This window comes from Macaca fascicularis, chromosome 4 (assembly GCF_037993035.2).
Source record: "Macaca fascicularis isolate 582-1 chromosome 4, T2T-MFA8v1.1".
Taxonomy (NCBI): Eukaryota; Metazoa; Chordata; class Mammalia; order Primates; family Cercopithecidae; genus Macaca; species Macaca fascicularis.
Window position 1 is genome coordinate 74,655,226 of NC_088378.1, and position 19,797 is coordinate 74,675,022.

Here is a 19,797-nt window from a genome sequence, read left to right on the forward strand (position 1 = left end):
TTTATTTAGAAAAATATTGTGATTTGTCTGTTTCCTTGACTTTGAATGTTATTTATAAAAGGTCAGAATTATTTTCTCCAGTAAGAATCTAGTTTATATTGTGAAAATTTAACTCTATCACAGATGATGAAAGGATTAGTTAAAGTACACTTTTGAGATCTTGCCATATTTGCCTAATTTCAGTATTCAGTTCATCAGGATTATATTTGTGTGTGTTTATGTAAATTTTTGTTAACTTTTCCTCATCTAGGGAACGCAAATATATGCTGCCAAAAGAGGCTCCTTTGTTGACCTTGGAATTTTAGATGTCATGCAGATATTTGGTCGAGCTGGACGACCACAATTTGACAAATTTGGGGAAGGAATCATTATAACAACGCATGATAAACTCAGCCATTACCTCACTTTGCTCACCCAACGAAACCCAATTGAGAGTCAGTTTCTGGAAAGCCTTGCAGATAACCTAAATGCAGAGGTAAGATCTAATGAGTAAAAGTTTGGAATAGAATCATCAGCCTTAAGAATGACCAAGAAAATATGTAACAAACCCGCACGTTGTGCACATGTACCCTAGAACTTAAAGTATAATAAAAAAATAAAAATAAAAATAAATAAAAATAAAAGAATGACCAAGAAAGATAAAGGTTGATTTGGTTGCTATTTTGTAGTGTTTAGGATTACAGCCTATGCCATATAGTTATAAGATAAAACAGGCTGAATGGCATTATTGTTGATTAATTCAGAGGATTATAGAATGATAACTGATAAAAAATCTATTGCTAAAAGACCATATTTTGAAACTAATGAGGCTTTGCCAAAGACCAGAAATCTAACAAAGACTGTAGAAAATATGGAAACAAAAAGCAATAATAACTAATATTTGGCACTTTTACAAAGTTTTACATGAAATTTTTACTAAAGGTTTAATAAAATTTATAAAACTCTTTTAGCTCTATTAGGTTAGTTGATTAACTTTGTTATACACAATGTGATTGAGCTAGATTGTGATAATTTGTTTCGTGTGTGTGTCTGTGTGTGTGTGTCTGTGTGTGACTTTTATGTTAAGATTTACATAGCAGACCCTGGAAGCGTAGGTAACATCTTAACTGGTAAAGAAAATAAACATTCTTAAAATTTAGAGTATATGTATAGAACATTCAAATCAGGTTTGACTGTTTTTGTGACATTTTAAATTATAATTTGGTATTCAACACTTTGCTAATTCAGTATTCTTTCATACCTTTAAGTTGACTCAAACAATAATTGAAAGTAGGGAGGATGTAAATATTAAGTAAATGACTACTTTGAAATATTTATAATCAAATACTACTTATTATGTACAAAGTCCTATATTAGGTACTTCCTAAAGAGCTTATAGAAATTTAATCTAACATTCCAATCATATTATTTATAAGTCTTTTTAGAGAATGAAAAACACACTTACTAGTTCATTTTCTCTATTAAGAAGTGTATATTCCAAAAGGGGAGAAAAAGACATGAAAACACAGTGCAATAATGTTGGAAAGATAGTTCTGTAGAAGGATTCAGCAGAAGGAGAAAATAGGTTTGTCCCAGGCTATCAGGAAAGTTTTGGTTCATGAATGTGGTAAAATTTGATCCGTGAGAGTATCTTTATTTTATGAGAAAATGGGGACTTTCAGGTGAAGTGAGTAGAGTAACAGCTTGTCTAGTACAGAAGATCTGTGTTGGAGATAATCCACAGCCAGAATTGGGATGGTCATTCAAAGAATGGATAAGTTTTAGAAGATAATGGTTAGAGAAAATAGCATGAAAGGCCTCATTTTCTATTAGCAAAATTATAATAACATTTTTAAAAACTGAGAAATAAAATTTGAATCCAAAGGAAATATTATTATGGCTCAATTTCAATCCTACTGGCCACTATAATTGTGTGGCTTAAATAATTGGGTCTTGGATTAGCAGTGTCTAATGTGTGGAACAAAGTCTCTTAATGTAAAATGATAGTAGCAGTGAACTGAGGACCTGCTGTATACCAGAGATTCTGCTCAGTGCCTCACGTACATTCTCTTATTCTCTCACTACTGCTGCTATGGAGATATTATCGTCAGAGTGATATGTAATTGACCCAAGGTCACTACATTATAACTTTTGAAACTAGTATTCAAACTCTGATCTATTTAACTCTAAACCTAGACTTTTCATTATGGCTTAGATTTCTTGTATATAAAATTTAAGTTGAAGGTGAATACATTTGCTTATATTAATATATAGCCTTTGCCCTCTTCTAAAGCCTATATGAAAAACATTTTCCAAAATGGTAGCCATAATTTTTCCGACTTGCAGTAAAAGGCGTGGTTCTTTTATACACATCATGAGATGCATGTCAACGAAGAGTATATCTCAAATGTAGAGGCCTTAAATCCAAGGACAAGGTGTTTGAAAGTAACAATCTACAGAATTGGGATGAACTCTGTATAAAAAATGTATGTAGTATGTAAGGTGAAAGAAAGATTAACATAGTTTTGAAGAACAGACTTGAATACTAAAGTTAGATATGAAGTGATATCTTAAAATGCATGTCAAGGAAGACTATATCTCAGTAAACTTATGTCCTTAATAGCTTTTTGTAATTGGTAAAATAAACACAAGTTGGCAGTGTTATACAGAAGACACAAAGTCAGTAAAATACTGCTTTTTTTCTTCAAGGAACTATTTTTCTTAGGGACTGTAAAATAACATCATTGAAACTATTTGATCAAGGCCTGAGAAATTAAAAATAAATTAGGGTCCATACACTTATCAAATATTTATAAAGTACTTATTAAATGTGTGGTTTTCAGAAATGTCAGCTAACTATACACATAATTCCATTTAGTGATATAAATGGTATTTAAATAACAAAACATATATCTTGACATTTTTTACCAATATAGTGAAGTGTAGCCATTGTTGAACTAACTTGCTCATATTCTAATCTATTGGAATAGTTCCCTTTTAAAGTAAATTTTCCTGTTAAGGAAACAAACTCTTAAATTATTGTTGAATATTAAATTAAATTTGACTATCTGTGGAAATCAAGTGTGAAATTGGTTTATAAAATGAATATGTGCTCTGTTCTTTAGGTAATGAATTTTTAAGTCTTTAGATTCCCCAAATCATCGCAAGACTCTACGGTTGCACTAATCAACGTTAGAGTCGTGCTAGATTAAGAATGTTGCCTCCATTAATATCTTTTATGTCATGAGTATCAATTCTGACTATTACTTTAGGAGAACTGGAGAAATTATTATATTGTTATAATTTTAATGCAAACATGTTATGAGGCACATTTGCTTATCGATGCATAACGAGACTGACTAAATAATCCTAATGCTGAAAGGTCATAAGTCCCATCCATATATAAAGTCACTGAACTTTACACTGAGAGAAATACTGAGGTTGATTAAAATTTATTCATCACACATTACTGAGTACATACTCTGTGCCAGCTCCCTATAGTCTGTTCTTCAAACTATGTTAATCTTTCTTTCACCTTACATATACATACATTTTTTTATACAGAGTTCATCCCATCTCTGTAGAATGTTACGTAAACACCTTGTCCTTGGATTTAAGGCCTCTACAGTCTGAACCACCTTCCTAATTCTGGCTACAGTTTCTCTCCAACACAGATCTTCTGCCCTAGACAAGCTGTTGTTACTCTATTCACTTGTAAATAAAGATACTCTCACTGGATTGTTGTGGAAATTTAAGAAATGCCTGTGCCAAGGTAGTTTATGGTAAATGATAGAGTCACTTACCATTTTCTGATAGTCTGTTGATATTCAGCCCTGTTCATACTTATTGCCAGCACTGAAATTTTAGATAAATAATGAAGAGTAGCATAGTTTTTATATGTATTTACTAGCTTATATATATATATATACACACACACACACACACACACACACACGCATGCATACTCACGATGATTATAGTATTTGCTTAAGTTTTTATATGATTTCAACCATGTTTTTAAATTACATATTCAAATAAACAATTGAGATTACCTTAAATACTAAAGTTAGATATGAACTGATATGGAATCTTATTTCTAAATTACCAAATTTGTGTATGGATTTTATTTTTCTCTTTTACTTAACAGAACGTAAAGCTATCACACTGTATACTAATGCCACTTTCAGAAATGTCATGTTAGATGTTTTTCTTTAAAAGCATTTTGAATAGGTATTATGTGCTAGGCACAATGGATGGTGGGTTCATATAAGTCATTGTGGTTAGTTACATATGTCTCACCTCCATATGACCCTGGAACTTCTTGAGGCTAGGGAGCATACTCTATTTGTTACCATATCCATTGTGCTTTACTTAGCACAGGCTTGTTACTGACTTACTATATGATTTTGAGATGAGTGAATAAATTTCAAAGACGTACTATGAAAAAATTCCTGTTTTATAAAAGGCTCCTGTGCTAAGTAGCCACTAGGTGACAGCAAGTATTTACAAATACATTTTTATTTTTTGTCACTAGGTGGCATTCAAATATTACTCTCAAAATAAGGTATAGCGTCATACCTTTACCTTCCTTTTTCTGAGTAGTCTTGTCCTCTTTAGTGAACATTTACAAGACTTCCTTTAGTTGATCCAATCTTTGCTACGTACTTTTTCCTTTCCTTTAATCATATCACTGGTAGCAATAGGTAATTTTTAAATGTTAATTCACTGTCTGATTTTGAAAATAATAGCAAGCTTATTTTATCCCTTATAAATTTTTCTACTCATAGGAGTTGTGTGATGTTACTTTAAAATAATATTCTAAGGTTCTAAGGGAATGTTGGTCATTATTTTAAAGTAACATCATAAAGTCATGACAGGAATATAGGTCATATGTCTATGGTTTAATACAATTTGGTCTGTCAAATAATGAATTCACAAAGGAGAGAAACTCTCAGATTTTTAGCCGTATCACCAAACTAGTTTTATTTACCTAAGTAGATTAGAAAATGTTTAACTGTTTTAGTTGTAAATCTTCATGAATTGTTACACAACTCCCACACTGGCTCAATTTTAGTTCTTGCTACTCTTACTTTGGTGGAAAACCTTACAGTTTACACTAAATATATATATTTACCTACATTATGGATGGCTTGGCCATTTGTAATATAAATTTAAAAGTTAGTAGACAGAATCTCGCTTATTATGTTTCAACTTTTGGTCATTTCTCTGTTTTAGTAACAAATAATATATCATAATATTATAATGAAAATTATACATTACTAAATCTCATCTTCAACTAACTAAAGACAATTAACCATCCACATATTTATTTCATGAAATTAGTTATACAGAATTATAATAAAAAATTATAATGTAGGAATTAAACATGAAGGTTTTACTTTCTTTTAGGACTAAATCGGGAGGGTTTGTTTTTCCTTTTTTTCTCCTAAAATTACTAATTTAGGTCAGGAACATCTCTTCTCCTTTAATTAAAGTATTAAGAGGTTAAAAACAATTTCAGCCAAGAATTCAGGAAAAAAAATACAACTGTGAAGTTTTACAACGTGGGTAAATTTTTAAAGTAAAATAAGTACCTTAAGTAAAAATAAAATTATGACCTATAGATCCATTGGCTAAGGTAATATATTTCTAAGAAACTTTTCATTGAAATTCTTTGTTAGTATCTTCTTCTAATAATTCTTTTTTCTTTGTTATACATCTCTTATATGCTATTGTTGTGTTTTTAAATTATTAACCTTTGATTTCATTTAATTAATATATCACAAAGCTACATTAAATGCTATATTAAAAATAATATTTTCTTTCAAGAGATAATCTGAAGAGTTATCCACTGTTTATTATGGTTCAAATGCATGAATATTTTTTCCATAGGTTAAGTTTACTGACAAATAAAAACTACTCCCTGTTCTTGTACATCAGTTTGTTAAAGTGTATGTATTATTAATATGTATAAATCACAACAAAATCTGCTTTGTTTTGTGCAAAACAAGTGAACTTTTTATTGTATTCATATTACATCTCTTTACTTACAGTCCTGCAGATGCATATCTTTAGAGGTAAAAGCTGAGGATATCCCCTCTGTGGTTTTTGTGATGACAGTATACAGAATTAGGATAAAAATGAACAGAATTAACAATGTTTTGTTGTTTTTATTCTGATGCACTTAACACTTATATTTTTCAGCAGTGTAGTCACATAAAATGAAACTAAAATAAATTGTATACTGAATAAAAAAAATAACAAAAATGTCCTTAATACTATGTAGAATTAAACTCCTTTTAAAGAAAAATAATCATCTGCCATAATATTGAGTAAGTTCAGTTCTGAAAGATAACATTTTTCATATATCATTCTCAATTAAATGAGGCAGGACTGATTTTAATTAATTGTAAAAGTGTTGTGTCAGTCACTGTGCCTACCTTTTTAAAAATGCACAATGATATATTTTTAAAACTTCACCTCTGACAGAATGATCTTTGATGAAATGTTTATGTTCAACTTTAATACATTACTTTAATTTTTGTCATATTTTTGATTTGCAGATTGCTCTGGGAACAGTTACTAATGTGGAAGAAGCAGTGAAGTGGATAAGTTACACTTATCTTTATGTACGGATGAGAGCAAATCCATTAGCATATGGCATCAGTCACAAGGCTTATCAGGTAGAAAATTCATTTATTAAAAAAAAAAGTTCAGACCTTCTTTTTGGTTCTTTCATGGTATGAGGATAGATATTTATTTGCTGCTCTTCCCTCATCTGAAAAGAGGTTCCTAGAAGAAGAACAAGAGATTTAATATTTTTCAAAAAATTAGATAGGCCCTTGTAGTTATTAGGCAGGCTACATTTAAATCTTCTTCTACAAATACTTATATTAATCTTTGTACTATTATCCATGTATTCAAGTATATTTCTATTTGATATTAATATTTTGGTATGTTTTTTAAGCTATGAGAAATTTCATTTTAGAATGAATTAGACATGAGGAAACTTATTGACCATATTTGATAATCGGCTTAGGTTATATACAATCTGTTCCTCTTATCAAGTCTCTTCTAATCCCTATTCTGAAATTTAAATATACCATTAAAGAGTTACTATCTTAACAGTTAGAGGACTGGAATCAGTTCCACTACTCAAGTTCATATACATAGAGTAAGAATTAGATGAATTTGATAGCAGTTCTTCCTATGAACTTTACAATGGCTTACAGATTCTGTGAAATCTTGTCTTTCCTTTATAACTCTGCTTCATATATTGTAAATGTATCCTAATTGCAGATAAAATACAGTTGTTGTCTAATGAAAACATTACTCTACAATGATCATATGGATATTTACTAGTATTAAGTCAAAATTCATAAATAAGTTGAACTTTGTTCAAAATTAGAGTTTCACCTAATTTACTGTAACTTAGTTTTTATGTAAATCCTATTGTGTTATCAAAGCAGTTGCTAATTTTTTAAATTTTATTTCTTTTATTTTTTTCTTTCCCTGTGCAGTAGATTTTACCATGGGAAAATTGAAACTTAAGGCTTGGGGGAAGAAAAATAAGAAAAGCAGCAGCAGCAATTAGTTCTGAGGCTGTTAAATCTGAAGCCGTTATTAGGTTTTTATACTTAGATTTACTCTAGATGGGACTCAACTACCTTTCTTCTTTTCAGTTGAAATTTGTGCTAATCTTTAAATGAATGTTTACGTTTACAGCCAAATTGCTCTGTTATAAAATATAACTGCACTATAACCTGTAAACTTACACATTTAAGGAATATGGCACTAGTTATTCTCATCACAAATGTGGGCATTTTGAGGAGAGTCAGTGGCACTATTAAAATGCTTTCGGAACTCCCCGGAGCAAGATGGCTGAATAGGAACAGCTCCAAGCTCCAGCTCCCAGCACGAGTGAAACAGAAGACGGGTGATTTCTGATTTTCAACTGAGGTGTAGACTGACACCTCACATCTCACACGGTGGGGTACACCCCTGAGATGAAGCTTCCAGAGCAAGAATCAGACAGCAGCACTCGCTGTTCAGCAATATTCTATCTTCCGCAGCCTCTGCTGCTGATACCCAGGCAAACAGGGTCTGGAGTGGACCTCAGACAATCACCAACAGACCTACAGCTGAGGGTCCTGACTGTTAGAAGGAAAACTAACAAACAGAAAGGACACTCACACCAAAACCCCATCAGTACGTCACCAGCATCAAAGACCAAATGCAGATAAAACCACAAAGATGGGGAAAAAGCAAGGCAGAAAAGCTGGAAATTCAAAAAATCAGAGCGCATCTCCCCCCTCCAAAGGAACGCAGCTCATCGCCAGCAATGGATCAAAGCTGGACCGAGAATGACTTTGATGAGTTGAGAGAAGAAGGCTTCAGTCGATTATACTCCTCAGAGCTAAAGGAGGAACTATGTACCCAGTGCAAAGAAACTAAAAATCTTGAAAAAAGAATGGAAGAATGGATAACTAGAATAATCAATGCAGAGAAGGCCATAAACAAACTGACAGAGATAAAAACCATGACACAAGAAATACATGACAAATGCGCAAGCTTCAGTAACCAACTCGATCAACTGGAAGAAAGAGTATCAATGATTGAAGATCAAATGAATGAAATGAAGCGAGAAGAGAAGTCTAGAGAAAAAAAAGGAAAAAGAAATGAACAAAGCCTCCAAGAGGTATGGGATTATGTGAAAAGACCAAATCTACGTCTGATTGGTGTGCCTGAAAGTGAGGGGGAAAATGGAACCAAGTTGGAAAACACTCTTCAGGATATCATCCAGGAGAACTTCCCCAACCTAGTAAGGCAGGCCAACATTTAAATTCAGGAAATATGAAGAATGCCACAGAGATACTCCTCGAGAAGAGCAACTCCAAGACACATAATTGTCAGATTCACCAAAGTTGAAATGAGGGAAAAACTGTTAAGGGCAGCCAGAGAGAAAGGTCGGGTTACCCACAAAGGGAAGCCTATCAGACTAACAGCAGATCTCTTGGCAGAAACTCTACAAGCTAGAAGAGTGGGGGCCAATATTCAACATTCCTAAAGAAAAGAATTTTCAACCCAGAATTTCATATCCAGCCAAACTAAGTTTCATAAGTGAAGGAGAAATAAAATCCTTTATAGACAAGCAAATGCTTAGAGATTTTGTCACCACCAGGCCTGCCCTACAAGAGACCCTGAAGGAAGCACTAAACATGGAAAGGAACAACCGGTACCAGCCATTGCAACAACATGCCAAAATGTAAAGACCATCGATGCTAGGAAGAAACTGCATCAACTAACAAGGAAAATAACCAGCTAATATCACAATGACAGGATCAAGTTCACACATAACACTATTAACCTTAAATGAAAATGGACTAAGTGGTCCAATTAAAAGACACAGACTGGCAAATTGGATAAAGAGTCAAGACCCATCAGTCTGCTGTATTCAGGAGACCCATCTCACATGCAGAAACACACATAGGCTCAAAATAAAGGGATGGAGGAAGATCTACCAAGCAAATGGAAAACAAAAAAAAGCAGGGGTTGCAATCCTAGTCTCTGATAAAACAGACTTTAAACCATCAAAGATCAAAAGAGACAAAGAAGGCCATTACATAATGGTAAAGGGTTCAATTCAACAGGAAGAGCTAACTATCCTAAATATATATGTGTCCAATACAGGAGCACCCAGATTCATAAAGCAAGTCCTTACAGACTTACAAAGAGACTTAGATTCCCATACAATAATAATGGGAGACTTCAACACCCCACTGTCAACGTTAGACAGATCAACGAGACAGAAAATTAACAAGAATATCCAGGAATTGAACTCAACTCTGCACCAAGCAGACCTAATAGACATCTACGGAACTCTCCACCCCAAATCAACAGAATATACATTCTTCTCAGCACCACATCGCACTTATTCCAAAATCGACCACATAGTTGGAAGTAAAGCACTCTTCAGCAAATGTGAAAGAATAGAAATTGTAACAACTGTCTCTCAGACCACAGTGCAATCAAACTAGAACTCAGGATGAAGAATCTCAATCAAAACCGCTCAACTACATGGAAACTGAACAACCTGCTCCTGAATGACTACTGGGTACGTAACGAAATGAAGGCAGAAATAAAGATGTTCTTTGAAAGCAATGAGAACAAAGATACAACATACCAGAATCTCTGGGACACAATTAAAGGAGTGTGTAGAGGGAAATTTATAGCACTAAATGCCCACAAGAGAAAGCAGGAAAGATCTAAAATTGACACCCTAACATCACAATTAAAAGAATTAGAGAAGCAAGAGCAAACACATTCAAAACCTAGCAGAAGGCAAGAAATAACTAAGATCAGAGCAGAACTGAAGGAGATAGAGACACAAAAAAACCCTCCAAAAAATCAATGAATCCAGGAGCTGGTATTTTGAAAAGATCAACAAAATTGATAGACTGCTAGCAAGACTAATAAAGAAGAAAAAAGAGAAGAATCAAATAGATGCAATAAAAAATGATAAAGGGGATATCACCACCGACCCCACAGAAATACAAACTACCATCAGAGAATACTATAAACACCTCCACGCAAATAAACTAGAAAACCTAGAAGAAATGAGTAATTTCCTGGACACTTACACTCTTCCAAGACTAAACCAGGAAGAAGTTGAATCCCTGAATAGACCAATAGCAGGCTCTGAAATTGAGGCAATAATTAATAGCCTACCATCCAAAAAAAGTCCAGAACCAGATGGATTCACAGCTGAATTCTACCAGAGGTACAAGGAGGAGCTGGTACCGTTCCTTCTTAAACTATTCCAATCAATAGAAAAAGTGGGAATCCTCCCTAACTCATTTTATGAGGCCAACATCATCCTGATACCAAAGCCTGGCAGGGACACAACAAAAAAAGAGAATTTTAGACCAATATCCCTGATGAACATCAATGCAAAAATCCTCAATGAAATACTGGCAAACCGGATTCAGCAGCACATCAAAAAGCTTATCCACCATGATCAAGTGGGCTTCATCCCTGGGATGCAAGGCTGGTTCAACATACGCAAATCAATAAACGTAATCCAGCATATAAACAGAACCAAAGACAAAAACCACATGATTATCTTAATAGATGCGAAATGACCTTTGACAAAATTCAACAACCCTTCATGCTAAAAACTCTCAATAAATTCGGTATTGATGGAATGTATCTCAAAGTAGTAAGAGCTATTTATGACAGACCCACAGCCAATATAATACTGAATGGGCAAAAACTGGAAGCATTCCCTTTGAAAACTGGCACAAGACAGGGATGCCCCACCACTCCTGTTCAACATAGTGTTGGAATTCTGGCTACAGCAATCAGGCAAGAGAAAGAAATAAAGGGTATTGAGTTAGGAAAAGAAGAAGTCAAATTGTCCCTGTTTGCAGATGACATGATTGTATATTTAGAAAACCCCATCATCTCAGCCCCAAATCTCCATAAGCTGATAAGCAACTTCAGCAAAGTCTCAGGATACAAAATAAATGTGCAAAAATCGCAAGCATTCTTATACACCAGTAACAGACAAACAGAGAGCCAAATCATGCATGAACTTCCATTCACAATTGCTTCAAAGAGAATAAAATACCTAGGAATCCAACTTACAAGGGATGTAAAGGACCTCTTCAAGGAGAACTACAAACCACTGCTCAGTGAAATAAAAGAGGACACAAACAAATGGAAGAACATACCATGCTCATGGATAGGAAGAATCAATATCGTGAAAATGGCCATACTGCCCAAGGTAGTTTATAGATTCAATTCCATTCCGATTAAGCTACCAATGACTTTCTTCACAGAATTGGAAAAAATTGCTTTAAAGTTCATATGGAACCAAAAAAGAGTCTGCATTGCCAAGACAATCCTGAGTCAAAAGAACACAGCTGGAGGCATCATGCTACCTGACTTCAAACTATACTACAAGGCTACAGTAACCAAAACAGCATGGTGCTGGTACCAAAACAGAGATATAGACCAACGGAACAGAACAGAGCCCTCAGAAGTAATACCACACATCTACAGCCATCTGATCTTTGACAAACCTGAGAGAAACAAGAAATGGGGAAAGGATTCCCTATTTAATAAATGGTGCTGGGAAAATTGGCTAGCCATAAGTAGAAAGCTGAAACTGGATCCTTTCCTTACTCCTTATACGAAAATTAATTCAAGATGGATTAGAGACTTAAATGTTAGACCTAAAACCATGAAAACCCTAGAAGAAAACCTAGGTAATACCATTCAGGACATAGGCATGGGCAAGGACTTCATGTCTAAAACACCAAAAGCAACGGCAACAGAAGCCAAAATTGACAAATGGGATCTCATTAAACTAAAGAGCTTCTGCACAGCAAAAGAAACTACCATCAGAGTGAACAGGCAATCTACAGAATGGGAGAAAATTTTTGCAATCTACTGATCTGACAAATATCCAGAACCTGCAAAGAACTCAAACAAATTTACGAGGAAAAAAAAAAAAAACCATCAAAAATGGGCAATGGATATGAACAGGCATTTCTCAAAAGAAGACATGCATACAGCCAACAGGCACATGAAAAAATGCTCATCATCACTGGCCATTTGAGAAATGCAAATCAAAACCATAATGAGATACCACTCACACCAGTTAGAATGGCAATCATTAAAAAGTCAGGAAACAACAGGTCCTGGAGAGGATGTGGAGAAATAGGAACACTTTTACACTGTTGGTGGGATTGTAAACTGGTTCAACCATTGTGGAAAACAGTATGGCGATTCCTCAAGGATCTAGAACTAGAAACACCATATGACCCAGCCATCCCATTACTGGGGATAGACCCAAAGGATTATAAATCATGCTGCTATAAAGACACATGCACACGTATGTTTATTGTGGCACTATTCACAATAGCAAAGACTTAGAACCAACCCAAATGTCCATCAGTGACAGACTGGATTAAGAAAATGTGGCACATATACACCATGGAATACTATGCAGCCATAAAAAAGGATGAGTTCGTGTCCTTTGTAGGGACACGGATGCAGCTGGAAACCATCATTCTCAGCAAACTATCACAAGAACAGAAAACCAAACACCACATGTTCTCACTCATAGGTGGGAATTTAACAATGAAATCACTTGGACTCTGGATGGGAAACATCACACACCGGGGCCTGTTATGGGGAGGAGGCAGGGTGGGGGCTGGCATTGGGAATTATACCTGATGTAAATGACAAGTTGATGGGTGCTGACAAGTTGATGGGTGCAGCACACCAGCATGGCACATGTAGACATATGTAACAAAACTGCATGTTGTGCACATGTACCCTAGAACTTAAAGTATAATAAAATAAAATAAAATAAAAATAAAGTGTTTTGAAGGAGTAAAGAAAAACAAAAACTAAACAATTTATTTTTATGAACTAAGCCATCTCAAAATTTGGAACAAGATAAATACATCAATTGATTTTAAAGTACTAGGTTATAATCAAAAGCCATTTGCCTATCATCTTCCAGTATAAAGACCTTTTGGATACATAGTACCTTTATACTTTAGAGAATCTTGACCCTTTTTTTTTTTTTTTTTGACTTGTGTGTTTTAATGTTATTACTCGATACAAATTTGTGGCCACAAAACTCTTATGAAACTAACATAGATAAAATAATTTAACATATTTTTAATGGTTTAGTAATAGGTGATTAATAAAATCGTTTTATAAGTTGAACCTGATACATGTATTATCACTCATAGCAAACATTTAAGACTTTTTGTATTTGCTGATATAATTCTTAACTCCATCTTACTTCCCTGCAGCTAATATTCTTTTGCTCCATTTTTCTGATTTTTAAAATTTATTTTAGCTATATTTCTTACATAAATAAGCTACCATAAATATCTAAGTTAGAACAAATGGTAGTAGTGTTAACTCATTAATTGATTTCTAGATTGTTTTAATACTCCCCCTACTCCATTAAAGGTCATATTTCACTTTACTGCTCATGACTACAGAGTGTTCCTCAATAATTGGCATGTGTACATACATATATTTATTTACAACACTATAGTAACAAGAATATTTGTTTGTATCTTACATTATTTCTGCTTAGACAAAGTTTTAGATAACTAATAGTTTTAAAACTATAGAAAAATTCACTGTCAACTTTATTTACTTTTTACTTCTATTATTATTTTATGCAGAATGAGTTCTCCCATCTACAGTTATTAAAACTACTAAAACAGTAAAACTATCTTTTTGAAAGGATAACTTTGCATTTTTATTTATTCATTTTTTTTAGATGGAGTCTCACTCTGTTGCCCAGGTTGGAGTGCAGTGGCGTGATCTTGGCTCACTGCAACCTCTGCCTCCTGGGTTCAAGTGGTTCTCCTGCCTCAGCCTCCTGAGTAGCTGGGATTACAGGCGTGCACCCCCGTACCCGGCTAATTTTTGTATTTTTAGTAGAGATGGGATTTCTTCATATTCGTCAGGCTGGTCTGAAACTTCTGACCTTGTGATCCACCCACCTTGGCCTCCCAAATTGCTGGGATTACAGGTGTGAGCCACTGCACCTGGCCGGATAACTTTGCAGTTTTAAATATATCTTGATTTTGACATGGAAAGCATTCTTGCTATCATTTCTCCAAAAAACTGATAATAAAGTATGAATATGATTTGATAATTTAAAATCCCCTCTGTATGGGTGAAAGAAGACAAGTATTGAGTTTTTTAAATTTGATTTTTAATCTTTATGATTTTCAAGATCATAAGATCATATAAGAATTTTAGATTCCAAAATGTTGGTACCTGAAAAGAATATGCACATTTATAATTTTAATGAATTTTTAAGCTTCCTTTATTTAATGGCATAAAATATTTTCAATTTTTTCCTAAATGTAGAAAAATGTAGTTTAAAAACTGTAATTAAAAAGTCTAACTAAAACATTAAGTTTTAATTTCCATAAATAGATATATGTTTGCAAATGGTTACTCTCTAAAGAAATATTCAACTGTTTATATATTTTTGCCATAGATTGACCCAACATTAAGAAAACATCGAGAACAGTTGGTCATTGAAGTTGGACGAAAACTAGACAAAGCTCAGATGATTCGTTTTGAGGAGCGAACTGGATATTTTTCCTCAACTGATTTGGGTAGAACTGCCAGCCATTACTATATTAAATACAACACCATTGAGGTATTATACTGAGTGGAACAAATGCAAATATGTTTAATTTTATATGCACATACTTTCTAGACTTCAAAATGTGTTGTTAATGCAAAATAATAAAAGCAAATAATATAACAAAATCCATTTAACTTATATGAATTCAACAGTATACCCTCAGTAAAGACAAGAAAAAAAACTTCAGATACTCAGAAACCTCTTGTCATCCTATTCAATGTGTTTATCCTAAGCAATATACACACCAAAGCCTAAAAAGTCAAGGCACATTTGCTTATACATGTAATGATTTTCAGAAAACACCTCATGTGCTTACTAACTTTTCCCCATCTTTCCCCAAATAAACCTTCTATTTGTATAGCACTTTAGGTTTCTTTAAAATCTTTAAACATATTTTATCTCAGAACTGTGATCTGGTTGAGATCAATCCAACATATTGTCTCTAGCTTTCCACTTCTTCGATCACCTATTCACATCCACTCATTTTGTCAAAGTAACTTTTTAGATTTGTTCACTTGCTAGTGTGTTGCTACCACTCTATATCCTAAACCTGTTTGCAGTTCTTTTGCAGGAACTTTAGACTTTCTTTAGCATTTGTCTTCAATCTATGTGCCCTTTGACTGATTTTTTTCAACTCAGTTTTCTGATTTTCTGTATGTCCTCACTAGCAGTATTTTGAGAATTTTCAGATTACATATTTTCTAGATATACATCTCTGAATTTTTTGATACATGATCAGCTTAGAATTAGTGAACTGTGCAGATTTCCACATGGCCATGCTGAAAATAAACAAAAAACCAGAATTTTATGAACTTTTTAAAGGTGTCTAATGTAAATTTTATTAACTTTTATTCATCATCCATCTTTTTCCTGCTAAAGATCTTCTATAGCTAATTATATTCTAGGAATTTTTGTTTTGGTCTTTGATAAATTTATTGATATTTGTAAAGCAATAACTTTAAGTACTGTAACCATACATTATAACTGCACTCTGTAATTTATAGTCACATTTTTAATTTAAAATATTTTAAATGTTTTGATTTTAATCAAATATAACACTCACTTTGGTAGACCTTTAATGAACTCTTTGATGCTCACAAAACAGAAGGTGATATCTTTGCCATAGTCTCCAAAGCAGAAGAATTTGATCAAATTAAGGTAAGATTCTTGAAATTTGAATCAAATGCATGCAACATGTATGCATTCATTCATTTATAAAAACTTCTCATTAATTAATATCATATGAGCTGTATGGCACATCACATCTGGAATATCAGCAATGTTCTTTATTTATCAATAAGACCCACTGTCCTAGATTATAATATTACGTCATACCTAACATCATTCTTTGTTCTGTACTCCACATCAAATAATTTAAATTGGTTTTGCAGTAATGAAACTGTTGAAGAGTGTAGTATGAAGATTTTGGTTTATTGCAATATAAGGCTTATTGAAGAAAATGTAAAAGTACCTGTATGATTCAAACCATAGATATGAGTATTTCTGTACCTATATTAATATTTAATCTTATTAACAGTGAAAACTTTAATACTTTGAATCATAGTACTTCACGGCTTTAAGCTATGAATGTATTATACCATATAAAAATATATGACTATAATGAATGCATTTGAAGATAATTCAAGTTTGCCCTAATCCAGTTGTGCAGAGGTTTTACTCTGGTCAAATAAAATATGAAATCTCATCAATTCAAGGATGGTGAGGTCAGAAGATTTAATTTTTTGGCATATCAAATTTTTATATGTCAATGGCGAATTTAATATTGGTGATAAATAATAAAATGTAATTGTATCAGCCTCAAGATCATTTCATATTGCAGTTTTTTAGCTAACTGTGGAAAAATTATTGTTATTTAACTCTATGAAAGAAAAGTGCTGCTTTATAGTAAATGGAAACTCTTACAAAGCATGCGGTGTATTTAATTTAAATGTGAAAAATTTAAATAAATCAGCCTCAAAATTCCAATAAATACATTGATTCTCCTAGGTCAGAGAAGAGGAAATAGAGGAGTTAGATGCCTTATTAAGCAATTTTTGTGAACTCTCCACTCCTGGAGGTGTAGAGAATAGTTACGGGAAAATAAACATCTTACTTCAAACTTATATCAGCCGAGGAGAAATGGACAGTTTCTCCCTTATATCAGATTCTGCGTATGTTGCACAGGTAAGAATCTTATTCCCTTCCCTTTTCTCTTCCTTGAATATCTTTAGAGGACCAAGGTGCTAATTCATGCTATGCTATGAATGTATTGCTTTGTGACATGCTACCAAACCACCATTTTACTTAGAACTGGTTCTGCTAATTTGTAAATATTTTATGTAATCTATGCTCATAAAACAAGACTGGGGATGAGATTTGATGGCTGATTTGGCTTTTTTTGGTGTTGATGTTTTTATAAAGTTTTAAAATGATACCTGATTTTTTTCTACTTTAAATGATGAATTTCATTTCTTTTACTTATAAAGTAAAAGAATATAAAGTACTTATAAAGAGATAAGTTAAAGAATGTTGCAAGCATAAAGAAAAGATTGTGAAACTTTTTTAGTTTTTACCAAATATTAGAAATAATATTTTTAATCATTAAATAAGGCATAGTAAACATATTTCCTACCATATGTTCAGTGTAATAAGTCTCTGGTTTTTACAAAAGTTATCTCTCCTCTCTACTGTTGAAACTTAAAAATTGAGGACAGAAAGCAAATTATTCCCTAAACTACAGCTCATTTAATTTATAACTTTTAAAAAATACCATAGTATAAAATGTTCAAATATTTGTGTTTTAATATTCAAGCCCTCATGTGAAGTAAAGTAGGTTATGTTTTACCCTATTTTTCCTTCAAATGAAAAATTTCCCTTCTAGACATACTTTTTTAAAAAACTTACTTACCTATCAAGGCTTTTTAATTTTATTTTATTGAGTATTTCCTTTTATAAATTAAGAATAAATTAAAACTCAATTTTATTTTAAATATGGAAATAATTCTGCTGTTATGTTGTATTTGTAATTTTGTTCAAAGACTAAATATAGAAAACAATGTTTGTGTTAAATGAATCATTATTAATAGCCGTGAGTACTTAGGAGTGCTGTCAACATGTAATATTTACAAACACAAACCAAGACATATTAGTAAACATTTTGAATGAATGTAGTAATTTAATCAGTGTAACCAAGATACCAGGTGATGATTTCATAAATTATATAAAGTTAGTATAGATGTAGTGAAAATATTTATATATTCTTTAAACATTATAGCTTCTATAGGAATAATTGTTTCTAATCTCCTTTGTTTTATATGTTTTTCTGTAAAGTAATATAATATTGTCATTTTATATTTTCTAATATTTTATATGTTCTAATATTTTATATTGAAATAGTTAATCATTTAAATAAAAGGTAAAGTTTTACTGGGTTCTGGATGAATAATCTGGCAACATTTCTGCTTGTTTCAAGATTATGAAGATATTATCAGAGACTGACATAAGAATTGCTTACAATGTAAAACTTTAATTCTCTTCATGATTGGTATCCAGGAAGTCAACTTCTGATTAAGGATATCTCAAAGCATCCCTGGTTTTTCTTAAATAGCTGTTATGGATTTAGCATCCCTGAATGCATCAGATAAATTATATTTTATTACATTTTAAGTTTAAGCTATCAGTAATTGAACAACTACTCTCTCAACTCTGTAAAATGGTATTTTCTTCTATATTTTTTAAGCTTTCTCTTCTCAGCCCCTAAGGTAAACCTATAGCTCAAATATTCTAGGATTCTATTTAAAGGCTTATGCTTAACTTTTCTAGACTGTACATGTTATAGACTTATTATTTTCAGCCAATTTATATCATTCTAGATTAAAATGCCCTGTTTGTATCTTGTCATATGGAATTTCTCCTACTTCTTTTAACTTTGAGGAGACAACTGTAGATCAGTAATATTAAAATGACATACTTTCAAAGACAGTTGGGAAAATTAGCCTGACAGTTTTTTATAAGAACAAGTGGGAATGAGGTAGGAAAACCTATTTGATAGATACAGTAATCAAAATTTTATTTATTATTCTCTGGGCCTTATAAAGACCCATTCAGTCATTTTTAATGGATATCAGAACTGTCCTTATACTTCTATCTACCATTTTGTACTTTAGTTTCTAATACCGAAACAAAACAGTCAAATTAGTCAAAAGACAGTGCATATCTTATATAAAATGTGAAATGAAAGCCCTTAACTCATCTGTCATTTTTGATCTCATAATTTTAGGCTGGATTGTTTGTCTGCCATTTGAAATATTTTCAGTTTTGTATGTCTTGTTTGAATTTTAACCAGATTGAACATTCTTTATTTTCAAATACAGATGTTATTGGATATTGGAAGGTATCTTTAAGTTCATTTAGTAAATAATCTTTAATAAAACAATCTGCAAAGTTAATGATAAAGGAGTGGAGGCAAAATAAATGGGAGCTAGCTGTAGAAATGTGAAGAAAAAAGACTGCATTCATTATAACTTTCTATATGTCTATTAATGAAGTTATCCTCAGACCACTGAGTCTAGAATCTCAGTTATATTTGGAGTCCTTTAGTCCTGGCTTTGAGTAGATGC

At 32.6% G+C, this 19,797-nt stretch overlaps 1 protein-coding gene across 8 annotated transcripts in view; it reads left to right on the forward strand.

Moving 5' to 3' along the window:
* ASCC3 (activating signal cointegrator 1 complex subunit 3) overlaps positions 1 to 19,797 on the forward strand; it is a 372,625-nt gene that overhangs the window by 218,283 nt on the left and 134,545 nt on the right. For all 8 annotated transcript variants that reach the window (XR_012433590.1, XM_005552273.4, XM_074037396.1 and 5 more), the window contains 5 exons: positions 251 to 475; positions 6,543 to 6,662; positions 15,026 to 15,190; positions 16,250 to 16,336; positions 17,186 to 17,362. Coding sequence is in view for 7 of the 8 variants with exons in the window: in XM_005552273.4 (XP_005552330.3) it covers positions 251 to 475; positions 6,543 to 6,662; positions 15,026 to 15,190; positions 16,250 to 16,336; positions 17,186 to 17,362 (774 nt within the window). In the remaining variant the exon portion in view is untranslated. The remainder of the gene's footprint in view (positions 1 to 250; positions 476 to 6,542; positions 6,663 to 15,025; positions 15,191 to 16,249; positions 16,337 to 17,185; positions 17,363 to 19,797) is intronic.